This window comes from Crocodylus siamensis, chromosome 4, assembly GCF_052110815.1.
Source record: "Crocodylus siamensis isolate JL-2025a chromosome 4, ASM5211081v1, whole genome shotgun sequence".
Classification (NCBI taxonomy): domain Eukaryota; kingdom Metazoa; phylum Chordata; order Crocodylia; family Crocodylidae; genus Crocodylus; species Crocodylus siamensis.
In genome coordinates, this window is record NC_143398.1 from 102,430,472 (window position 1) to 102,453,601 (window position 23,130).

At 44.0% G+C, this 23,130-nt stretch overlaps 1 protein-coding gene across 2 annotated transcripts in view; it reads right to left on the reverse strand.

Annotated features, from left to right (window-relative positions):
- Positions 1 to 17,918, reverse strand: part of CHST11 (carbohydrate sulfotransferase 11) — a 254,702-nt gene extending 236,784 nt beyond the window's left edge. Inside the window, exon 1 of one of the 2 annotated variants that reach the window (XM_090043187.1) lies at positions 17,598 to 17,918. In XM_090043187.1, coding sequence (XP_089899313.1) covers positions 17,598 to 17,700 — 103 coding nt within the window. In that variant the 5' untranslated portion in view covers positions 17,701 to 17,918. Of the gene's footprint in view, positions 1 to 17,582 lie in introns of both variants that reach the window. The other variant, XM_090043186.1, reaches the window with a different exon arrangement.
- Positions 17,919 to 23,130: the final 5,212 nt, after the last annotated feature.

The following is a 23,130-nucleotide window of genomic DNA, read 5'->3' on the forward strand; positions in this document are numbered from 1 at the left end:
CTAACCTATAGCAAAAAGTTAATAATATTTGTACTCTCTCAGAAAAGATCAGTGCTTGAATGCTTAATCCTAAACTTCTTTATGCGACTTAACTCCTAATAGATTCACACAGTTTACTCTGCCTGAAATTAGTTGTTGGAATTATTTCTATGGGAAAGCTAGGCGACTTGATTTTTTCCAGTGCATGTTTTCTTTTGAAAAAGATAAACCCATTAAACATCACCTAGCAAATATAAGAGACAACGGTAAATTTTGAAACAACAAAAAATTGACTAGATGCATTTGTTTCACTGTGCTATGGCACAAAGCAGTGTGTCCCATCAGGAGGGACATTAAACTGAAAGTCAGGAGATCCAAGGTAACAGAATCTGCCTTGTGCCCCAGGCTGTTTATTCCCAAGCAGTATATTCACCAGGGATCCAGGTTTTCTATTTCTGGTAGGAAAATGGAAAAAAAAAAAACCATGGATTTTTTATTTTCATTTTAATGGTGAAACACGTGGATTTTCCACTTTTGCAAAGATCTCTTTGCAGGCTGGCAGAGTTCCAGCCTGCAAGGGTCTAGGGGGAGTGGGAGAAGGGCAGGCAGGCAGGTAAGGGGTGCCATGTGCATGTGCACGCTCACACATGCACCAGGCAGTATGGAAAGCAGACAGAGTGGGGAAGTGAGGGACCTGGACCCAAGTCTTGGTGAGTGGAAGTGGCAGGGGGAGCTCCAAATTTCCATGATAAAAAACACAAAATCAAATACCAACAAGTCACTTTATTGTAGTGATTGAGGCACTGACAAGCTTCCAAATTGCTTTAAAAGTATAAATATATCCATGAAACATTGTGTTCTATTGATGCACGTATATATGTATCAATTGAACACAATGCTTCATATAAATAAATAAAATCTCCTAGGTTCAGGGGTGAATGAAACCCCTGAGCCCTAGGGATTAAGGCAGGTATGATCCCTAGGGCTTGGGGGTACCTGCCTTAATCCTTAGGGCTCAGGGATTTCACATCTCACTTTCTCAGTTTCCCGGTCTGTAAAAAAGGGGATAAAATGGGAATAATGATGCTTGCTTCCTGTGTAAAATGGTTTCAGATGTGCTGATAAAGATGATCATCATAAGAGGGCCAGATTCTGTTCTCCACTTGGGCAAGGCCACCACCGAGGCTTTCTAGGACTCTTACTTCCATCTAAGAGGACAGTATTTAATAGCTGTATCATATAAAAACTGGTTATTCTGTTGACGGCAGTCAGTTGCAGCAATTATACAAAAGGAATGGACTGGAGGATGATAAATCAAATGCCTGCATTGCTTTGCATCCACCAATGTTTCCCAGCTCCTGTTATGCTATGGAAATACCCTAGGCAGAAATAATTTTGAAACAGCAGAACTGATTTGAGAAAATGATCCAGTGAAGAGATTCTATGCCTGGAATGGATGTGTTGAATAAGACACCCTTGCTGTGTTTTAACACCCTGCCCCAGCAAAGGCAGAGGCATGCAAATGCATAAAGGTCACTGACAAAGAAAGTGAGAAGTAAAACCAACATAGAGACTGGTGACTAGTAATAACCCAGGATAGTTTGGACAAGCAAGAATTACAGCCAATTCCCAGTCAGACAGAAAAAGGGAAAGGGACACAAAAGAGTTCTCACAGTAACATATTACCACATTAGTTATGGAATTTTTGAGATAGAGGAGGCTAAGTCATCAAAACTGAACTCACTCATACATTTTGTACACTGCTAACTGTTTAGACACAAAGTCACAAAGTCCCCATGTATATCTGTGTTTTGCTAACTGTGCCATTGCTAACACATGGCATCACACATTCCTCGTCCCCCACAAAGTCTTCCTTCCCCATTCTGGAACGTTTTAGCAAAGTGTTTAGAAAACATAAAACAAAATGTTGAAGGACCCACCCAAAAAGTAGTTCCTATTTTGGTTTTCAAAACATGAACAAGACTGCCAAGTAGGAAACCTCATTTGAATTAAGTCATGTCTGTCTTACGTTATCCATTTTCACCTTTTTAATATTTTAAAATAGCCAACATTTGGGGTGCATTTTTACTAAAATGCAATTAAAATTATTGCTGTCATGTCAGAAACACTGATGATCTTCTCTGCCTAGGATAATGAAACTTTATGGTAGGAGCAGTATGCTTTGATAACATTGATGGCCCATGTGCTAACAGTCATATATAATCAGTCTGTCAGAGTTATTTCCAATGAAAAAAAGATAGTGCAATTTTCAATACTTTAAACATGTACCACTGTGATAAAACCACCATTCACTTTAGTGCAGAAGGAATCTAATAACAACCATGTTGCTGAAAACAAATTAAACAAGATGGGAGAGAGGAGAAAAAGCAAGGCTATTATTCTGCAGTGGGGGGGGGCACAAAGGGGCAAATTCTGGTTCCAGTTAAAATTCTGCTCACAGAATCAGTATACTAAGGTGAGGTCGGGGAAATTTCAACAAATTTACAGTACAAACCACTACTGAATCAGGCTTGAGTGTTCCATAGATGCATCACTGCAGAATGCGCACTCCATGGTTTGTTTGTTTTATATCTCTCTCTCTATATATATATATATATATATCTTTTCTGTCCCTGAAGTCCTGCATCAATGGAAGTGTTCCCCCTCCCTCCTCTACCCCAGGTCAACTGCTCTGTGCACTCTATCACACCATAGGCAATCAACACTCCAATGAATTCAACCTACTCAATGTAGCCCTTTCATAACAGACATAAAAAAATGAAAGACCTGGCTGACACTGTACATGGGTGCCTGCCAAAAAAGCATACACCATACTCAACAGCCAGCTACAGCATAGTTTCACCCCAGTTATGATTCCCCAGATACACAAAAGGGATCAGTTTGGGAGGACTGGGTGAAAGGGTGGACAGGACAGAGATCAACAAGAATGTTCTGCATAATTGCCCTGCACTGGCAACAGACTTTTGCTCAAGCTCCAGTAAATTATTTCCACGCAGGGCAACAGACCTTTGCTCAAGCCCCAGTAAATTATTTCCCTAGGGCTATGTGACGCTTTGGGTGGCGATTCAATTCAGAGGAGATTTGGTGGACAAATCCGAATCGAATCAGGGGACCAATTTAAAGGTCTGAATTCATAGTTGGTAGGTTCCGAAGGGACCTGAGCAGATGATCTAGTCTGACCCCCTGCCATGGGCAGGAAAGAATGCTGCGGTCAAATGACCCCAGCTAAGTGGCTGTCTGGCCTCCTTTTGAAGATCCCCAGGGTAGGAGCAAGCACCACTTCCCTTGGAAGTTGGCTCCAGCTCCTAGCCACCCTGACAGTGAAGTAGCACCTCCTGATGTCTCAGTCAATTTATCATCGTTGTTCCTTGTTACCCCTGGTAGTGCTTGGGGGAACAGGGACTCTCCCATTTCCTGCCAGTCCCCCTTCGCAAGTTTACAGGTGGCCACCAGATCCCCTCTCAGCCTTCTTTTCTGGAGGCTAAACAGGTTCAGGTCCCATAGCCTCTCCTCGTAGGGCCTGCCCTGCTGCCCCCTAATTTTGCGAGTGGCCTTCCTCTGGACCCTCTCCCTGCTGTCCACATCCCTCTTGAAGTGCAGCGCCCAGAACTGGATGCAGTACTCCAACTGCCGCCTGACCAGTGCCACGTAGATGGGAAAGATCACCTCCTTGGACCTGCTCGTGAGGCATCTGTGGATGCATGACGAAGTACAATTGGTCTTCCTGACCACATCCCCACATTGGTGGCCCATGTTCATCTTGGAATCAATAGAGACTCCAAGATCCTTCTCTGCCTCTGTGCTGATGAGAAGGGAGTTCCCCAGCCTGTAGGTATGCTGCTGGTTCTTCTTCCCCAGGTGCAACACCTTGCACTTGTCCATATTGAAACCCACCCTATTCTCATCCGCCCACCTCTGTAACCTGTCGAGATCTAGTTGTAGCCTGTCCCTCTCCTCCAGCATGCTCATTTCTCCCCACATCTTAGTGTCACCTGCAGACTTGAACAAAGGTGCTTTTCACCCCCTCGTCCAAATCACCAATGAAGATGTCAAATAGTGCGGCCCCGAGGACCGAGCCCTGGGGAACCCCACTGCCCACATCTCTCCAGGTCAAAAATGATCCACCCAACACCACTTTCTGGGTGCGGCCCTCCAGCCAATTTGTGACCCATCTGACTGTGTTGGCGTCAACACCACAGATGCCTAATTTTTTAATGAGGATGGAGTGAGAGACAGTGTTGAAGGCCTTACTAAAGTCCAGGAAGACTACGTCCACCACAACACCTGTGTCCAATGCTTTTGTGACCTGGTCATAGAAGGCCACCAGGTTGGTCTGTTGGTTGCCCCTAAGCATAAACTCCCCTGCTGGCCCCTCACAGATGTGCTCCTGGATAGTTTTCTCAAAGAGCTTCCCCAGGACTGAAGCAAGACTTATGGACCTACAGTTTCCTGGGTCCTCTTTCCTCCCTTTTTGAAAATGGGAACTACACTGGCTCTTTTCCAGTTGTCTGGCACCTCACCAGAGCACCAGAAGTGCTTGTAAAGCCATGCCAGGGGTCCTGCAATGACCTCTGCCAGTTCCCTCAGCACTCTGGGGTGAAGATCATCAGGATCTGCTGATTTGAACACATCTAGTCCCTCCAGAAATTCCCTGACTAGGTGCTCACTGACCCTGGGCCTGGCTGTGCCTCCCCTGGGTCCATCTGGAATCCCAGCAGGGGAGGAATGTCCCTGTCCCTGCTCAGAAAAATGGAAGCAAAGAATCTGTTAAAGAGATTAGCTTTGTCATCTGGTGCTACCAGCAGATTACCAAGCATGTCCTGCAGAGGTCCCACATTATATGGCACCTTCTTTTTACCCCCTACATATTTAAAAAAGGACTTCTTGTTGTCCTTGATCTGGGCTGCTAGTCCCAGTTCCATCTCTGCCTTAGTCTTCCTAATAGCCTCCCTACAGTCTCGAGTAATGGAGTTATAATCTTCCTTGGTGATGGCCCCTCCCTTCTATTTGGTATATGCCTCCTTTTTGGCTTTGAGGAGTTCGTGGATGCTTTTGGTGAGCCATGGGGGCTTTTGGGCAAAGATTTGGAAAGCTTTGATGATTTGGGCAGTCTGTGGGCAGGGAGCTGCAGCCACTCCAAGCTGGTAAGTACTAGGGGCAGGGGAACCCTGCCAAGACCCCTGGTCCCTGTCCACTCCCCCAGCCCCCCCCATGGATGCTTTGTCCCAGTACTTTAAAAAAAGCCCTGGTGCTCACCGGGTGCCCCACTGCATGGGGAGCTTTGCATGAGCCCCCTCGACACACACACACAGCTGCCCTGCCTGCTGGGGCTCCAGCCCTTTAAAGCAAAAAGCCAAGACAAGCCCAAGGACTCTCTGCTCCTGGTGCAGCCTTGGATGCTCATGCAGAGCCCCCCACATGGTGATGGGCAGCAGGGATTTCCCCCACCAGCAGGAGTGGCAAGTCCCGGGGTTTCTTCAGATTCTTTTTTTCTTAAAGGGCTGGAGCTGGCCCATGCAGGGCACGTTCAGAGCCCCCCACGCAAGGTGGGACAGCGGGGATTGCCCCCTGCCTGGCAGCACCTGCTGAGCCAGGGCTTCCCCAAGTGTTGGGAGCTGGGGCCAGCAGGGCAGGGGATGGGCCTGGCTGATTCGAAGATTCAGCTGCTGCCGCTGGATTTCCAAATCAGATTCAGCAGAATCGAAATCAGAACAGTGATTCGAATCACCGAATCAAATCTCTCTGTCCCCCAAATCAGCCAAATCCAAAGCGAATGCTAGCTGCTTCACATAGGCCTAATTTCTACTCCCCATAGGATTTAGTTATGCAAGAGGGTGGTAAAACCAACATGGCAATGTTCACAGCCCATGTCTTAGCAGTGACATTGATTTTGTAACCTATATATGCACTGATTTGGGAAACAGCCATGTTGCCCTTTTCCACGTCCCCACCCACACATGCACACTGTCCAAATTTGTAACACACTTTGTTGCATTGCAAAACCAGTGCAGCTGAGAAAGACTTCGAGCCCCACCTAGAAGATGCAAGCCTAATACCATTTTCAAAAGCTAATCAAGCATAACTAAAGCTGGTCCCTTTTTAGCATTATCAACTTTATATTTAAGACTCAAAGCACGTATATTATTATTCACTATCACACTTAATATTTAAGATGTTTTACTTTCTCCCTCAGCTGATATAAAGTTCTCCTCTCTTGCTTCCAACATGTTTTATTATAGATTACCAAAACAGCACATATTCAACTCCTGTACCACAGCGTATATACAGAACGTGCAATTCCATTTCAGGTTACTAAAATAATACAGCCAGAATCTTGGTCTAATTGCATACTAATAAATTTAAGCCCAATAATGCAAATAGCATTTAAAGGATTTTGACTACCTAAAGCTCTTTGTTTTAAAGATAATCTCTGCTTATAATGCCTTATCTGAGGAATCCAATTATAAATACCCAATTATTTACACCTCTACCTCCCATAATCTGAAAATCCATACAAGTTAGCCATTTTAACACAGTAAATGCTTTCTGCCCACCTTACCAAATCCATTGGTTAGCAGAGAAGTATGTGTTTGGTAATTCACAAAAGAATACCATCTGTTAAAGGAATTAAGACCCTTGAAGAGTTACCCCTTTCTAAAACCCACTATTTTTATTGTTTTAGAATCATATATTTTAAACTCCAGTATCAGGCCCCCTTTTTTTTTTTAATAAATGAATAGCAAATGCTGGCTTTAAAACACACACACCAGAGTTCTCTGCTTTGTACTGAACACAATGTGCTTGAGAAATGGATTGAAACCCAACAGAGTCTTTTATTGCTTGTATGGATTCTACAATTAAAAATGATAGTCTCCCACAGCCCAGACAAGTGACATAAAAAGACGCAATCTTTTGATATTAAGATTTCCAAGGGAAGCATCTTTCAGCCACAGACAATGACTGCCAGCCTGTGCACCAGGTTCAAAGGAGAAGCAGTTGCATTGCAAAACCAGTGCAGCTGAGAAAGATTGAACACTTACCGCTTACCCTGGAGGAATGATGAAGCTGAAATCCCACCCTCCACCCATAACTTCAGTTGCATAAATAGTCCACTTTGATTTCAATGGGGCTATCTATAGAAATAAAATAGAAGTGCAAGCATAAGCACATGCAGGATTAGGGTTTATGCCATTTCTTCCACAGCCACAAGCTGAGCTCCTTTATGCTGTGCTTTGGATTCAGTTGTCTCCTAAAATATACCAGTGGAATCACACTACAATAAGAAATTATGCTTGCGTGTATTGTTTGCATTGTCCGTTTCTCCCAGTGCTCACTGCCAAGTTCCTCTATGTGAGTGTGAAGCTACAGCTTCAGTGATTGATGGGTGAGGACTGAAGGATGTGAATTTATCCTTCAATGTTTATAACCCAATTAAAGTGTTTTTCACATTAGCTTCTCTCTCATTTTTCATAAGGCAATACTTTATAAAGCTGTTTTCCTATTTCTTAGTTTGGAAGATTTTATAATGCCTTTACTGTTCCTGAGTAGACAGAGAAGAACTAGTTGAAATGTAGCTTAAAATTTCTTTCAGACAGTAAAATGAGAAGGCCTCCACTTAAAGCAGTAGGTGCTTCATTATTTCAAGGTACTGATTTATTACACTGTTTTGTTGGGTGGTTTTTGGGGGTGTTTTTTAGCAGCCTTCATGGAGAAGTGTATCCCTTGAGGGTAGGCACAGTTGGACTACTCAAAACTAAAGAAAATAAAAAGGAAAAGGAGAAGGGGAAGAACAGAAGTAGAACCTGCAATTTCTGAAATTTTGCAAGAAGGCTGACAATTTGTTTCAAATTTCACTGAAAGAACTGTTTACATGAGATTTTTTTTTCCCCACAGAAAAATGATGGCATTTTTAAATGAACCACTGCATGAATTAAAAAAAAAAAAATGGCACTGAATTTCTTCTGAAGTTCTTAATGAATACTTTACATTTTTAAGGAATTTCTTCTCTCTACTCTTTACAAGACACATTATGCTTCCTCATGTATACAGCATAACAACCAATACACAAAACTAACTAAAGGAGAATCAGTAGCCATTTTCATTGCCAAAAATGGAGCAAAATGCAATATATATTACTTTTAACTATTTATTTTAATATAGACATATATATAGTTTTATAAAACTATTTAATTTATATTTTAACTATATGAAAATAAATAGTTAAAAAGGTAAAACCAAATATTGTAAGTTATTTTCACATGAATAAGTTAAGGGCAGGAGTATTTTTTATTCTAATACAGTAAAATCTCCTTGATTTGCTTAGATGCAAAGTTCATTTGCAAGTCAGCAGATCAGGAGACTATATTCACTCCTATTTCAATCAGGGGACCTAGTCATGGAACAAACATATCATCTTTATATATACACATTTTTAAAAAATATTTCCAGTGTCCAAATCAAATAACCGTGTCCATGGGCCATATAATTCCAACTGGACCAGAAGCCTACTTCCCAGACCCATAGCCCTGAGTTCAGATACTGCCCATATCCAGGCAGGCATCCTATGTGCAAGTCCCAGGCCCGGAGGCCAGTCATGTTTGATCTTAGCCAAAAGGCTGAGAAGCAAAGTTCTGTCACAAGGGTCTCAGAATCCAGTCCTCACCTGCTCAGATGATGAGATTCACCTACACCCTGTTTATGTGAAGTGTAAGCAAGAGGTCCAAATAATTCTCTCAGCACTTGCTTATAAATCTTTATACCTTGCAGAAGGGGCTCCAGCCCCAACTGAACAAAATATCAAAAAGAAGGCAAGAGAAAAACTCAACATTTCCATAGTTCAAGTGGCCCAGCATGCACTGCAATTAGCATGGAAGTGTTAGAGAACAGCACAGCAGCTTGAGAGAAGCATAGATCCTACCTCCTTTGCTCTCCACTCACATAGATGCCAATTATGAAACCTCTGTACAGCTGTAGTGGATTTCACGCCAATGATTGTCATCAATTACTAGTTCTATTTAAAAAAAAAAAACTGCAAACAATTCAAGGATTTCTGTCTGCACTCACTGAATTGACTGCTGCCCACATTTTAAATAGCACAGCTTTTCCAAGCTATTGGGAACTGGGATGGCAGTTGTGTTTATAATCAGGGGGAATCGGCACATTGTATTCCAACTAAGCCACTACAGTCATTTGCATTAAGTTAAAAACTAACAGTTTACAAAACAGTGATGATCCAAAAAGCCAGGCTTTGGCTTCATTGGAAACAGAGGCTATTAAGACTGTCTGGGTAGAAAATCAGGAAGTGTACAAGAGTGACCTGACTGCAGCAGTCTTGACTTATTCATTAAGGTGGTTTCAGATGCCAAAGTAAACAAGCAATTAAAAAAAGGACACATTGTATCCTCCCCTGGTTAAACCCAGAGAGCACAAGCAGAGGGCTGAAGAATAACCAGAGGTTCCACTGGTGTTTTGGGGGATAGATTAGAGCAAGGGTGGGCAAAATACAGCCCACTAAGCCATTCTATATGGCCCGCGGGGCTCCTAAAAACATTTAGAAAATTTATATTTTTCTGCCCCTGGCTGCTCGTCATGTGGCCCTCGATGGCTTGCCAGAACTTAGTAAACAGCCCTCCACCCAAAATAATTCCCCGCTTCTGGATTAGGAACAGTTCAGAAGTAAGGTTGGGGGGGGGGTGCGGAGAATCTCAGGTTCACCATTCATCAGTTATATCCATCTGCCTCATCTTCTGTGCGGACTCTAAAATCTTTGGGGCAGGAACCATCTTTGGAAATGTGTTCACATAGTGCCTAAAACAATGGGACCTGGGTCTTTGACTAGGTTACTGGAATACAAATAAGGAAAATTGACCAAACCTCCAACATCCAAAAATATGTGTTATAATGAGCAATATCCATTCTGTCCACATAAGTGAGCAGTACAGGAGCAGGCACCACCAATGTAAATAAGAATAAGCATTTTATAATTGCTTTATCCTCGTAAATCAACAGAGCACTGTGCAACCTAAAAAACACCCTATGGAACCCTGATCACCTTTATCCTCATCTTGATGATTTGCACAATGATATTTCAGCTTGTACTGGTTTTCCCTCATGAAGTCTACTCTAATACTCCTTGAAGTCACGAAACTTCCTATTTACTTGATGACCTGCCAATCAGGCCCTTATATTGCATCTCAACTGTTATAATAAAAGAAGTTAATGATACTTAAACAAATCATAAGAACCTAAACAACTACTTTAGACTAGGTAAATCATTTACAAGGAAAACTGTATCTCATTCGAACAGATGTCTCTCCACTGGTATTCTTAAAGTGTTTCCAGATTACCTTCGCATTGATACATAATACACATGCTTAAGCCTCTAAAGGTTTGAGAGGAAACCTATTATAATGACATTCACACAAGGACAAATGAAACAGCTTTATAAGACAGGGTTTGATACAGTATCTCTGGCTGCAGATAGAGTCTGACAAAATAGGGGCTACAAAATACAGTAGTTCAGGCTTTGGGAAACTTAACACGGATCTGATGTCTTCCACTCCTCTGGACTGCTTTTAAAGTTGCATGTATTATAAAAAAAGATATGCTGTCACCGCTAAAAAGTAATGGAAACAATTCAAACATACAGAAAATATGCCCACACAAAAATGGAAGTTATTAACACAGGGGTTACATTTGAGCACCCCTATAAATACTTTTATAAACTGCATTGTGCATTTCTGTTTGATATATTTATTTATACTTTTCACGGAAAAATATAAAATTTTAATGTGAATGGAAATGTTATGTCTTGGAAAAAATTAGGTTTGAGCCCAGTCATGACAGGTTTAAATCTATAATATAGAGTGTTAATACTATGAAAGTCAGCATAAACTTACACAGTATTTATAAGGTGTTTTGCAAATGTCTGCACTAATGAGAGTTAAAATTTTAGACCAAATAAAAGAAAATTTTTAAAATGATACAATCTACCAAATGGAAAGTCACTACAGAGTAATTGAAGTTTAAATTGTCAGAATGTCTATGTGAAGTTGCCATGTAAATTTTGTCTTGGAATTTCCAGGAACAGCACCTTCCTTGTGTTTTTTCTTATTTTTACTCATCTTTGGGGGTGGTGGAATAGGGTCAATAAAGTCATTGTTGCAGTATTCATTAAACAAGCCAAGACACAAAAGGAAGTCCAGTACCCAGCTCAGAACATTCCCAGTCTATGAAAGTCCTTCACACACTGGGCTGAATCCTGATATGTTTACCTGCATTAACCAGCACTGTACCCAAGGAATCCTAGTCAAATTAAAGGAATAACTAAAGATAGAGTACTATTCACTGGGTGAATCCTGGGCCCACCACAATCAAAGTCAATGGAAAAAACTTCTATGGGACCCAGTCTTTATTTTTTTTGTGATGAAATGCATCAGAATCTGGCCTTTACTGAAGTGTACAGTTATGTGAAAGAAACAGACTTCTAAGATTTCTCCCAGCACTCAACACCCCAGAACAATTTAAACAACATTTGGGTCCCTCAGACCATCATACACACCTCTCTCTCTAATAACAAGGAACTCAGATCTTTTGCAAGCTGGGATGGCACACTACTGCTTTCCAAGAGTTCTACTGAGAGCACTGGAGTGTTCAGATCTTCTAAATCAAGGGTGTCAAAGTCATCTGGCCCCATGGTCCAGATGAGTGATGTGAGCCTGGCCCCATGGATTGCCCCCCCACCCACCATATACCGGATCCAATACACACAGCATGGAACTGGTCCAGGATGACGTACCACATGGTACCTGTGCAGGCCTGATCTGGGATGCATACCACATGTGAGGCACACTCCAGCCAGTCTGGGATGGCACCTGCCTCTGAGTGGCTGAGAAGGGGGAGGGGAGAGAGAATAGAACACATGCAGCAAACGTTCTGGACCAACCGGGGCAGGAGCCACATGCAGTACACATCCCAAACTGGCCAGAGTAAGTGCCACATGTCTCAGGCCTTGTGCATGGGGCCAGTATGGCACATGCCAGGTGCAGATCAACTCTGAACACAAGGGCAGCAGCACTGGGGGCCAGATGATGGGGCTCAGCAAGCCTGCAAGCTGCATCTTTGACACCCCTGTTCCAAATTAAACAGGGGGTATGAGTGTGTTTATTGTTTTGTAAAACCAATCAGTGGTTTCACAAAACAAACACACACAATCTTAGAAGCATGTTTACAGAAGAAAAATACCAGTTTTATTCAAATAGACAGGTATCGATAGTGATATGTTACAGCATCCTCCTTGGCAAGTGTGTCACAAACAAGCCCTCTGCTTTCCCAGCGTGCTACTCCAGTTCCCTTCTGCTGCCAGATCTCCTGCTCTGCTTTCTGCCTCCCACCTTATCAGCTGCTGTGCTGCCTGTCCCCTCCCTGATCTGCTACGTGCCACAAACAGAGGCTGCCCATGCCACTTGTTGGCACTCTTGCTACGGGTTGCCCACACCCGTGTTACAGCAATAAGCACGCAACCTATGGGGTTTAGCAGCATACACATCACAGAGAGGGGTGCAATTGAAGAAGCATGCCTTAGTTTTATCACTAAACTGAGTGAGAGGAAGGATCAAAAGAGAGAAAGAAACCCCCCCCCCCCCAAAAAACTAACCCTCCTACCCTCCCCAAAAAACACAGTTGTCCAAACAAGTCTGGTGCCAGGATGCAAGTAGACTAGGATGAACCGTGACCAGGATGGAATCATTAATTCTAAGTATAAGGCAATAATATTATTTTACATTTGCCTAGAGCCTGGAGGAGCCCAAGGCACTTCCCTAGCTGTGGGCCCAATTCTGCAGTCATCCCATTGCTCTCAGTGGGACTATGGGCAGGAGGAGGCATGTCTGGTGGGGCTCTTGCAGGTTAGAGCTGCAAAGTGGGAAACAACTAGGCCCTAGCAGGTCCTAAATTTCTTCTAGTTGTGACCTCATTTACAGTCAGACAATTTCATATGCATCATTATTGCTTTTCATGTGCCCACAATCAACAGGGGACAGGGCTTTACCATACATCAGCTGCTCCATTGTAACTATAGCTATGCCCACTCTGACTCCCTGGTGAGAAATAAACCAGGTGAAATTTACCACTGAATGAAACGGGAATAAGTCACTTCAGTTTAGCTTTTACTTCCCACTATGTAATTGCAAATGCAGGAACAGGTATGGCAAAGCAGCTGAGGTATGTAAAGCCCCATATCACCCCTTTTAATTAAGAGTACAATGGGGTAACTATGGGCTCAGAGAAATTAGTCTCTCCATGGAAAACACTAAAGGAACTTATACACATGCTCAGTGCCTGCTCCCACCCATTCTAATTAGATTAATTGAGTCTGCTGGAGCACTCTAATTAGAACACTCCAGCAGCCTCAGTATCAGCTGTATTCAGCATCCTCCTCAAAGGAGCTTTAATTTAAGTGCACCCACCACCATTTTGAAGCACAAAATGCTGAATACACAAGACGCCGTGGGTGTTTGAATTGCAGTGGCTCCCAAGAGCTGCTTTAATTAAGAAGCCTCACCACCCCAACCTGGAGTACATGTAAAGATGCCATAAGATGTTACAATGATGAGCAATTAAATTAAACCCTTAGACCATTACATCATGGACAGACAGATTATCAGATACTATACAGCACAATGTTCAAAACTTCTTCCTTTACCAAGGACTAGAGGAAAAAAAATCCATACTGTACAGTTAGAAGGCATCTTTAACATCCGTATAGAAGAGACATGAAAGACCACTCTGCTATATGGAAAACCCCATGTAAATAGTGGGAAACTCCACTGACTTCCCCTTAGCTTCTACTAGGGTAACTTACAGATTTTTGCTGCCTCTCAGAGAAAGAAGTATGTACCAAGTAACATCTCACCAGGAGTGCTCCAGAAGACTAACATCATCTTCATTTTGATACTGTGTAATCCCCTGCAGCTCTTCCCCAGACATTAGCACTGCTCAACTGCCCCCGACTGTTGTTGCCCTAGGAGGTCCCACAGCAAAGATAGGGTTCTGTGCCAAAGTTGATTCACCTACTGAAGTTTTATTAACATGTATACTTTATTACAGGAGCTGACCAACAAGCTTCACAGTAAAGCATCACCATCTATACATATGCGCATATTAGAGTGAAGTGAATAAATTCACTCCACTGTAGAATAATACTGTCTGGGACATGTACTAGCCTATAGCAGAATCATCAGGTGCACTGTAACATGCATGTAGACAGCGAGTGGGGCTGGCTGGGGCACAAGAGTCTACAGCAAGAGGGCTGCCTGCCAGCTAGGCCCACACTGTAGCACCCTCATGCCCCAGCCAGCCTCTCGGCTGCTACCACCGGGAGTCTGGGGCTGACCCTTGGGGCCCCCTGGCTCAAACAGCTGTGATCCTGGGCATGTGTAAATGCTGCACCTGGGAGCAGCTAACCAATGCAAACTGCCTGAGTGTATTCAGTCAGGATAACTGCACCCAATATGTATTAACTGTATACCTTTAGAGCAACAAGAATAAGGCACCCAGTTCCTCATTTGTGGAGGCATGAAGTACAGAGGTGACAGCTGTATTTTTCCACAGAGTCAAGGGTGGTAGAGGTGGGGTGGAGGTTTACCTGCCAATCTTGGTTTCTTTTTACGGCTCCTATTACTGCAGCAGCTTTCACATATTCATCCGATAGAAATGATGTGCCCCTGGACTTTGAATTTCATGAGGTTTGCCAGTAGGTATCTTCAATGAAAAATTAATGCATCCATCTTGGGAGATGAAGAGCTGACTTACCCATGCTGGGGGTTTGGATTTGTGGTTCCAAAGACTACAATGCAGACTAGAAGCCTAGACTGTCTCTCTTACCAGTGAGTTATTGTTGAGAGAAGCTTCCACTTTGACATACGGTTATTCAAAAGAGATTTGTGTAAGAAGCTATTACTTCCATCTCCTGCTCACATTTTCCTGCCTCTTTTGCATCACATCTAGTAAAGTAAATGAGTCTTTAAAAATATGCAAGGCAAACAGAAGAGGCTAGAAGATGAATACCTTTTCTGATTGGAGGGGAGGGGAAGTTGATAACATTTAAAAATTTTTCAATGAACAGCAGACAGTTTCTGCAAAGACAGTTGTCAAAAATCTCCATTTTCCATCAGAAAAACTGTTTTGATGAATTTTTTCCAACCAACCCTAATTAACAGAGGTCTAGCATACCAGCAGGGGTAAAACAACAACAACAACAACAACAACAAAAATGACAGCTGTCTTCTGTTGGTTTCTTACAGTATGAATTCAGGTAGAGGTATATTCAAATTCAAAGAAAACACTTAATTGAGAGGGGAGAACAAGACAAGACTCTGTAAGCTCTTAATACCTTCTGTCCCATCTTACCACCACACACAAATCTCCAGAGCCAGACCTTTCATCTTCAAGAGCAAAAATTCATCCCAGGTACAGCTCTGCTGAATTTCACTTTACATCAACAGCACCTCTTGGTGCATAAAACTGTACCAGTTTATAGAACAGCATCTAAGCTTTACACAACAACTGTGTCCTATGTGTGCAATTTGTGTCACAACAGAGATGACACTGCACATAAAACAGTAAAAATGTATGAAAACACTCAGAATGGCTGTTTCCACATTACACTTTAACTGCTCCATACCTGGTTCGTAATCTATTACATAGAGTCCTAGCTTAGACAATGCAGAAATACACCATTCCCAGCAGAATCAGTTACAATCGTAAGATATTTTTAAAACAGATGACTGAACTTTGATTGCACTCAGGCTGGTATAAATCAGAAGTAATGCTATTAATATTCATACACTATTAGACTGGTGCAAGTATGTTAAACAGGAATCAAGCCTATATTGAATTAGTTAGAGGTTTTACAGCATAACTTTCTTCTGTTAAGGCTCTATGGTCAGAGGCATAACTGGTAAGGTTTGCACCCTGGGCTATCATTTCTCAAACCCAGCGGGCACTTTCTTGCCCCACCCCATTACTGCAGCTGCCACCACTGCTCAACCCTGCTGCCAAGTGCCGTTGATTGCCATCACTGGTGACAACAAGCAACAGCAAGTTCAGCAGTGAGAAAAGCAGCTGCTGCAGTACGGTGGCACAGACTCCCCAGAAAGCCTCTATGCTGGCTCCCTCTCTAGTTGGCACCCAGGACTGGTGCCCTGCTCACCCACTCCTAATTATACTACTGTCTATGGTAATTTCTTGGCTTGGTCTTGAAATCTCAACCTTTATATATCTTTTAAAAAGGGGTAAGAATATATATAACAGTAATCCTCAGCTGCCACTGCTACAGGGCACATTAAATAATTTTGGGAGATGAAAAAAATTAATCAATATTTGAACATTCATTCCAAAACGTGTTTTCTCTCTTGCCAACTGCACCGTCAATCTGAGTTGCAATGCTATGATTAATTTGAAGCAAGAAAAGATAATTTCCTGTGATAAATTACCTTTACAGACACGCACAGACTATACTGCCTGCTGGATGCAGCCAAGGCAAAAGTAACTTTCTGCATTAAAATTTCCTGGGCATGACACAGCACTATATTTACATTGTGCTTTGAAGCCTTCAGAGAAGTGACAGGCAGTTGAAGCCCCAACTCTGCTTAGGCGCCAAGCACTTTCGTGAAGTCAGTGGGAGTTGAGGGAACTCAGCAGAAATGAGGAGGGGGAGGAGGAATACATCAGGTTTGACAGCAATCTTAAGTAGAGTTCAGATGATGGTTGCATGGGATGGTCTGAATAGGGATTATGCTACAGATCCCATGGATCAAGGCAATTCTGCCTCAGGCAGGGGGTCGGACTAGATGACCTCTGGAAGGTCCCTTCCAGCCCTACTTCTCTACCATGATAAACTAATCTGTGACAGTCAGGAGGAATCATGGGGTATCACAAGAGATAGGCATAAGAGAATAGATTCAATCAGGGAGAGCTTTCAAGTCTTGTGGGACAGAGAGGGACGTGCCACGAGGCATTGGCATGACCACAGGAGGCTTGATAAACTGGTTCCTAAGAGCAGCAGCTCCTACTGTAAAGACTTAGCTACTCCAACACCTTAACGAAGCTAAAAAAAAAAAAAAGATAAATCACCGCTGTCTGAAAGCAAGGGCAAACCCGCATCTGCCTGCCAACTCACACCTCTTAGGGGCTTTCCATTGCAACTTTCCCTTCACTTCCCAGGCTGCGAAAACGAGAAGGAGCCAGCTCCATCCTTCTCCCTCCACAGGCAGCCCCGGCTCCCAGCGCAGGCCGGGGAAGTGCCCGGCGCAGCCACAGGCGCGGCACTCGCAAGTTTCTAGGGCTGGCACCGAAAGGAGCAGCGGGCGCGGAGGGGAGCGGGGTCCCATGCCAGGGGCAGCGGCCAGGCCGGGCGCGGGGGCAGCGCAGCCGCCACCTCCCCTCCCCCGGGGTCGGGCCGGAGCCCTCAGCGGGCAGGTGCTTGGGGGGCTCCAGCGCTCCTCCGTGTCCTGCGGCCCCGGCGTCCACCCCACGTCCCCCGCGGGCAGGGCAGGGCAGGGCAGCGGCGCGGCGGTGCCTACCTGGGTGCAACATACTTTGGAAATAGAAGATGACGAGCACGAAAGAGCCGAGGCAAGTGGCCAGCACCATCCTGCAGATGCGGCTCATCCTCAGCACCTCCAGTGCCGCCGGCTTCATGGCCCGGTCCCTTCCTCCCGCGGCCGTCGTCCCCGTCCCCGTCCCCGTCCCCGTCCCCGTCCCCCGCCGGCAGCTGCCGCTGTGCGCGCCGCGAGGAGCCGCCCGCGCCGAGGATGCCCGGCTGCCCCGCGCGCCGCGGCTACTTCATTGGGCTGCTGAGAGTCCTCGGACGGACGCTACCACTGCGCTCCGCCGCCGCGGGGGGAGGCGCGGAGAAAGGGACAACCCCCGGGAGGCGGGGGGGATTCACACGCGCGCCACCCCCCACATACACACTGCCGCCGACATGGTCGCGTCCGCCGGCTCCCTCGGCGTCCCCAGCCTTCCCCGCGGTCCCAGCGCCGGGCGCGCTGCTGCGCCGGGGGGACGCGAGGCGGCGCGCCGGTCCCGAGCCCCGCCCCTCCCCTGGGAGCGGGCAGGGGGCGATGCCAAGAGGGAGGCAGTGCGTGAGGGGGCAGGGGCTGAGGGATCCTGGGGCAGCCTTTGTTTAAGCTCCAGGCACCCCCTTGCTGGGCTCCAGGCTGCCTTCGGAAATGTACAGAGCAGTGCTCGTGGGTTGCAGTTTCTGCTCCACAGGGCAGCGGGGTTTGTTACTGGGAAGCTCGGGGTTTCTGGGGGCTTTCCCGCCTAGCCGCACCAACGCTGCCTGGCACCTTGGACCCGTTGGGAACCGCCGCCTCAGGGCCACCTGCCCACGAACGCCTGACGCTGGGCAGCTTAGCCATGCTCTGCGCCACGAGGCAGGTTGCTCAAGCAAAGATACCCCCTAAGAAAGCCGTGCCTCCCAGGAGAGGGGCCGGCAGGACAGTAGGAGCAGAGAGGAGAGCCCCATAGAGTCCTAGGGAAGTAAGGCTGGAAGGGACCTCCACAGGTCATCTAGTGGGACCCCCTGCCTGAGGCAGGAGCATCCCCCTATCCAGTCCCTAATCTAAACTCTACATAAGACTGCCATCAACCCTGATTCAACGTAGGCCTCATACCCTCACCTGCCACAGGTGAAGCAGGCAAACCAGGGCAGCCAACAGCCTTCTTCTATCTGGGAGAAGGCTGTGACAGTCCTGCCCAGAACCCTTCCAGGCATAGGCTACTGGTGTGGGGGCACATGCACCCCCTGACAGGGCCATCCCTGCCACCAATGCCAGCAGCGGCATCTGCTGGTGCTCACCAGCCCTGTCCATGTCACCGTCGCCAGCTTCTGCACGTGCCCCCCTCCCCCCCCAGACTCAGCTGGCACCAGTTGCCCATGCTTCTGGGAGGGAAAGAAAGAGACATCCCCCTAGGAGCCAGGGAAGCTGGTACTGGGATTCTTGTACCTGAACAGACACCTGTCAATAAGCCCCAAAGAGACAGACATGCTAAACAAACACTCCAAGCAGTGGAGCTAGGAGTACCAGGGATGCACCAACTAGCGATGGAAACCACTCCAGTCACAACTCATGCTAGAAGGGGCCCTGCCTTCCCGCCTCTCCCTTGAGCCCTCTGCAACTCAGGTCACTGCGGACCTTAGTGCCCAGGTGGAAGACAGGGCTCCACATCACCCCTTCTTATGTTTGAATTGTCCCAGGAAACTCTGTACAGGAGGTTGTAAATACAGGCAGTCCTTGGAGTTATGATACAATTGGTTCCTGAAAACCACATCTTAAGTCAAACCGTTGTAACTCGGAACCAATTTTCTCATAAGAAACAATGTTATAAATGGGGGGCTGGTTCCTGAACCAAGGCCTGATACCCTATATTCACCACAAATACCCCAGAATTTTGTACTCAATCAATTATAGATGAGTAATATAGCTACATTAATGTATTTATATTGTAAATAGCAATCATGTTGATTTGGAAGGACTTCTTTGAGGTGACTTCGCTGGACTTTTTAAAAGGCTCTTGGTTGGACTTTTTTGAAGGGCTCTTGCCTGGAGTCTTCTCAGGAGTCTTGCTTGCTGGTTTTTCTGAAGTCTTGTCTGCTTTCTTAAAGAAAGTATCCAAGGAAGTTTGAACAGATGTTCTCCAGGGAGTTGAGCAATGCAGCAAACTTGTTTGCTGGCATGGCGTAGCATCGGATCAAGCGTTGTAAAGTCGAAACTGATGTTGTAATGTTGAAACAGGGTGTCAATTTATAAACGTTGTAAGTGTGAAACACTGTAACTCAAAACGTAAGTCAAGGACTGCCTGTACTTTCATATTCACCCCACAGAGATCAATGGGCTTGAAGTAATGCAACAGAGCAAAAATCATAACCTCCACTACAGAAGTGCAGGCATGTCTGAGCACAAGTTGGCGTCTTTCCACAGCCAGAGTTCACTAGTAGGATCCAGGTAAAGCAAGAAATAAACTATTGATCATTCTTCACTACTATAAAATTAAAGATGGCCAACCACACTTGTCATGGGAAACATAATCCACTCTCAGGCTCTGATCTTTAGTTCCTGCTCTACACTAAGCCTGAACAGAGACTGTGTTCTATAGCTTTTTAAACCTATAGTGATTGATCACTTACAGCAAAGGTTCCTTAAAAACAGAGTTTGCACACATCAGTGGAAGTGAATTATATCAGGGTTGAACTTTACATAATTCAGATGTGAATTCTAGAGAAACAGCTGTGAATATTGACACATCTTTCTCCACTGTTTGTGAATTTGGTTACATTTACATGTTGGCTGGCAGTATCTAAAGTAGTCTCGTTCTTCATTAAATCAGAGCTGGTTAAACATTTTTAAAAATTCACAATTTTGATGAAAGTTTGACAAGAAATACAATGAAATCACATCCTGTTTTTCCATCAGCTCTTATTAATGCAGCTCTAATGAGGCTTTTCAGTTTTTCACTCCATCTGTTTGCTAGAATGCTGTTCTCCCACTTATTTTTGTCATATTTCTTGCTCAATTAATCCTAAATGGCTTTTTAGGTATTACTCTTCTGGGCTTAAGTTCAGGTGAATGAGCACTTTATAGCAAGTGTTATTTATCTTTAGCATTTCTTCTTTGGTGTTGCTTCTATGCTACTGTAGCTGTTGATTAATAATTGCATTACTTGTATATTAAATAATATTAACAATCAGACTGACTCATCTGTAGAGGAATTGTGATCTGTTACAGCAGTAGTGGAAAATTATTTGTACATCTGCAAACCCATAATGGTTCCAAATTCACCAAATTAATAATTTATATTTGGAAAGATCCCCAAAAATCACTAGATAGCAACTACAGGCAATCAAATGCAAAACTGTGCATGCAAGGAATGCAGAAGTGCTTGAGAAATTGAACAAAAGGGGCTTGGCTTGCCTAGTAAAATAACCAAGGACCCAAATTTGGGCATTTGCTCTGCAGGTAAGATTTTTTTAAAAGTGGGAATGAGATGCTTTTACCTGTCCAACTGCACACCAAAGTTCTGAATTAGCATCTTACACATATGCCTAATATTAAGCACAAAAGTAGTCTCATTCACCATGATGAGATTCCACACCTGCTTAAAGGTATGTAGCTGCTCAAGTACCTTGCTGAATGGAGCCCCCACATCAATATACATCCCCTTCCCATTTGTGTTCTTATTTGCATAAACAAATTTTCCTTTTTCCTCCTTGTGCACACAGTGACTTTCCTAAGAACAAAAGAAAAGCAGCAGCAAGTACAAGTTCATGTTAGGAGTGTTGAGATCAAGTCATTATCTAATTTCATCTAAGACTATTCTTTTCTCTGAGTCTTCAAAATACATTAGCCTAAAAAAAGTGATCAATGTTTTGGCCATCGTAAAAGGAGACTAATTTTTCAAAGAAGTATCAAAAGGGGAGAATTAGGTTGAGGCAGGGCACCACAAAATTGAAGGCATCACTTGTCACTCTTGAAGACATTCCCCATGAAGTATAATCTTGTTGCATTGCAGGAATAATTTCTCTTGAATATTCAAAATTTAATTATTTGTGTTCCAGTCTAGCAGGGAAAAGCTACCTCCTCTTCCCTTGGTACTTATGATAAAAACATAAAAACTATTAGAATATTTAAAGTCAGATCTAGCAGTCTTTTCACAGTAAGTTGGCTTGTGCAACAAAAACCCAATTTAGGGTTTTTAACTCAAGACTAATTTATCTGAATATTTATAGATCAGATATAGGCAGCGTACTGTAACACAATTCTATTTACTATGAATGATTTATATTTTATTGTTTCATACAGCTTTAGATTTTTTATTTCTTGTTTTCTTATTTTTGTATGCATTTTATCACAGCTTTTTGAAGGCTTTTGGTTTATATACGTGGGTGTGGGAAATGGAAGCTACCTTATACATTTTAATACACAAAGGGAACCTTAAATAAATTTTCTTCTTCTTTTTGAAGACTTAAGATCCAAAAATCAAATGTAATAAAAAAGCATCATCTAGGAACCAGTAAACAAATACTCCTTTGTATGTGACAGATCAAAGTTACAAATCACAAAGATGGTCAACAGAAATTTAAACCAAGACTTTAAAAAACCCTGATTCAATACTCTTGGTACCCGAATAGTCCCACTGATGTCAATGGGGCCACTAAGGTGCTTAAAAGTTGAGTATATGCTTCAGTATCTAACCATATCAGGGCAAAAGTCCTGCACACAATTAAAAGGTTATACAGCTGCTAAACTAACTATTTTCCAGAACTATTGCTCTCTGAAATTAAGTACTGTATGTAGAAAATGGAGATCAAACTATTTGAAACAGAAAGCTGCCTTCTTTCATTTCAACATACTGAAATGATGGTGGTTAACGAGAATTGATTGCATAAGAGTGAATTCAGTGCAGTTCGTCAGTCAGAAGTTGTTGGTTACATAAAACAGGAAGATCCATTGCCTATCTTTAGTTGCTCTATTAATTATGTGGGTATTTGGAAACTGCACTTTCACACAACAAAGCCTCATAGCCATGCTCTCAGGCCCAGCCAACTATTGTCTTTATACTTTTGTTTCAAGCACAGGGTAGGTATGTGCTCTGAAATGCTACGTCTTGAAAAAGCACAAGAGCAGAAGGAAGAAATGCACTTTGCATTCCTACATACTGACATAACAAGCATCAAGGGTGACTTCTAACAATGCTTCTTTACAATAGCAAGCTCAGTGCACTCATAGTGAGAAAACTGAGCCGTGTCTAGGAACATGTTAGAGGAGAGTCTTTTCTGGGTGGACTAGTATTTCTACCAAAACTGAAATGTAAGGGAATAGAGAAAATGTAGGTGGCTCGTGGCAAAGTTAGGATCTTCTGTGTGCCTTTAAACCCCCTGCCACTGGAGAACCAACATACAGCTGTTGTCATGCAGTATGACAAGAGTGCCAGTTATACTGCCAGTGTTGAGCCAAGGAGATGCACCCACTCAACCTGGCATCTATGAAGTTTCCAGTGTCATTACATATGTGTTGCCAAGTATACAAATACAACTGCCCTTTCCATGTAGTGTACACGTACCCA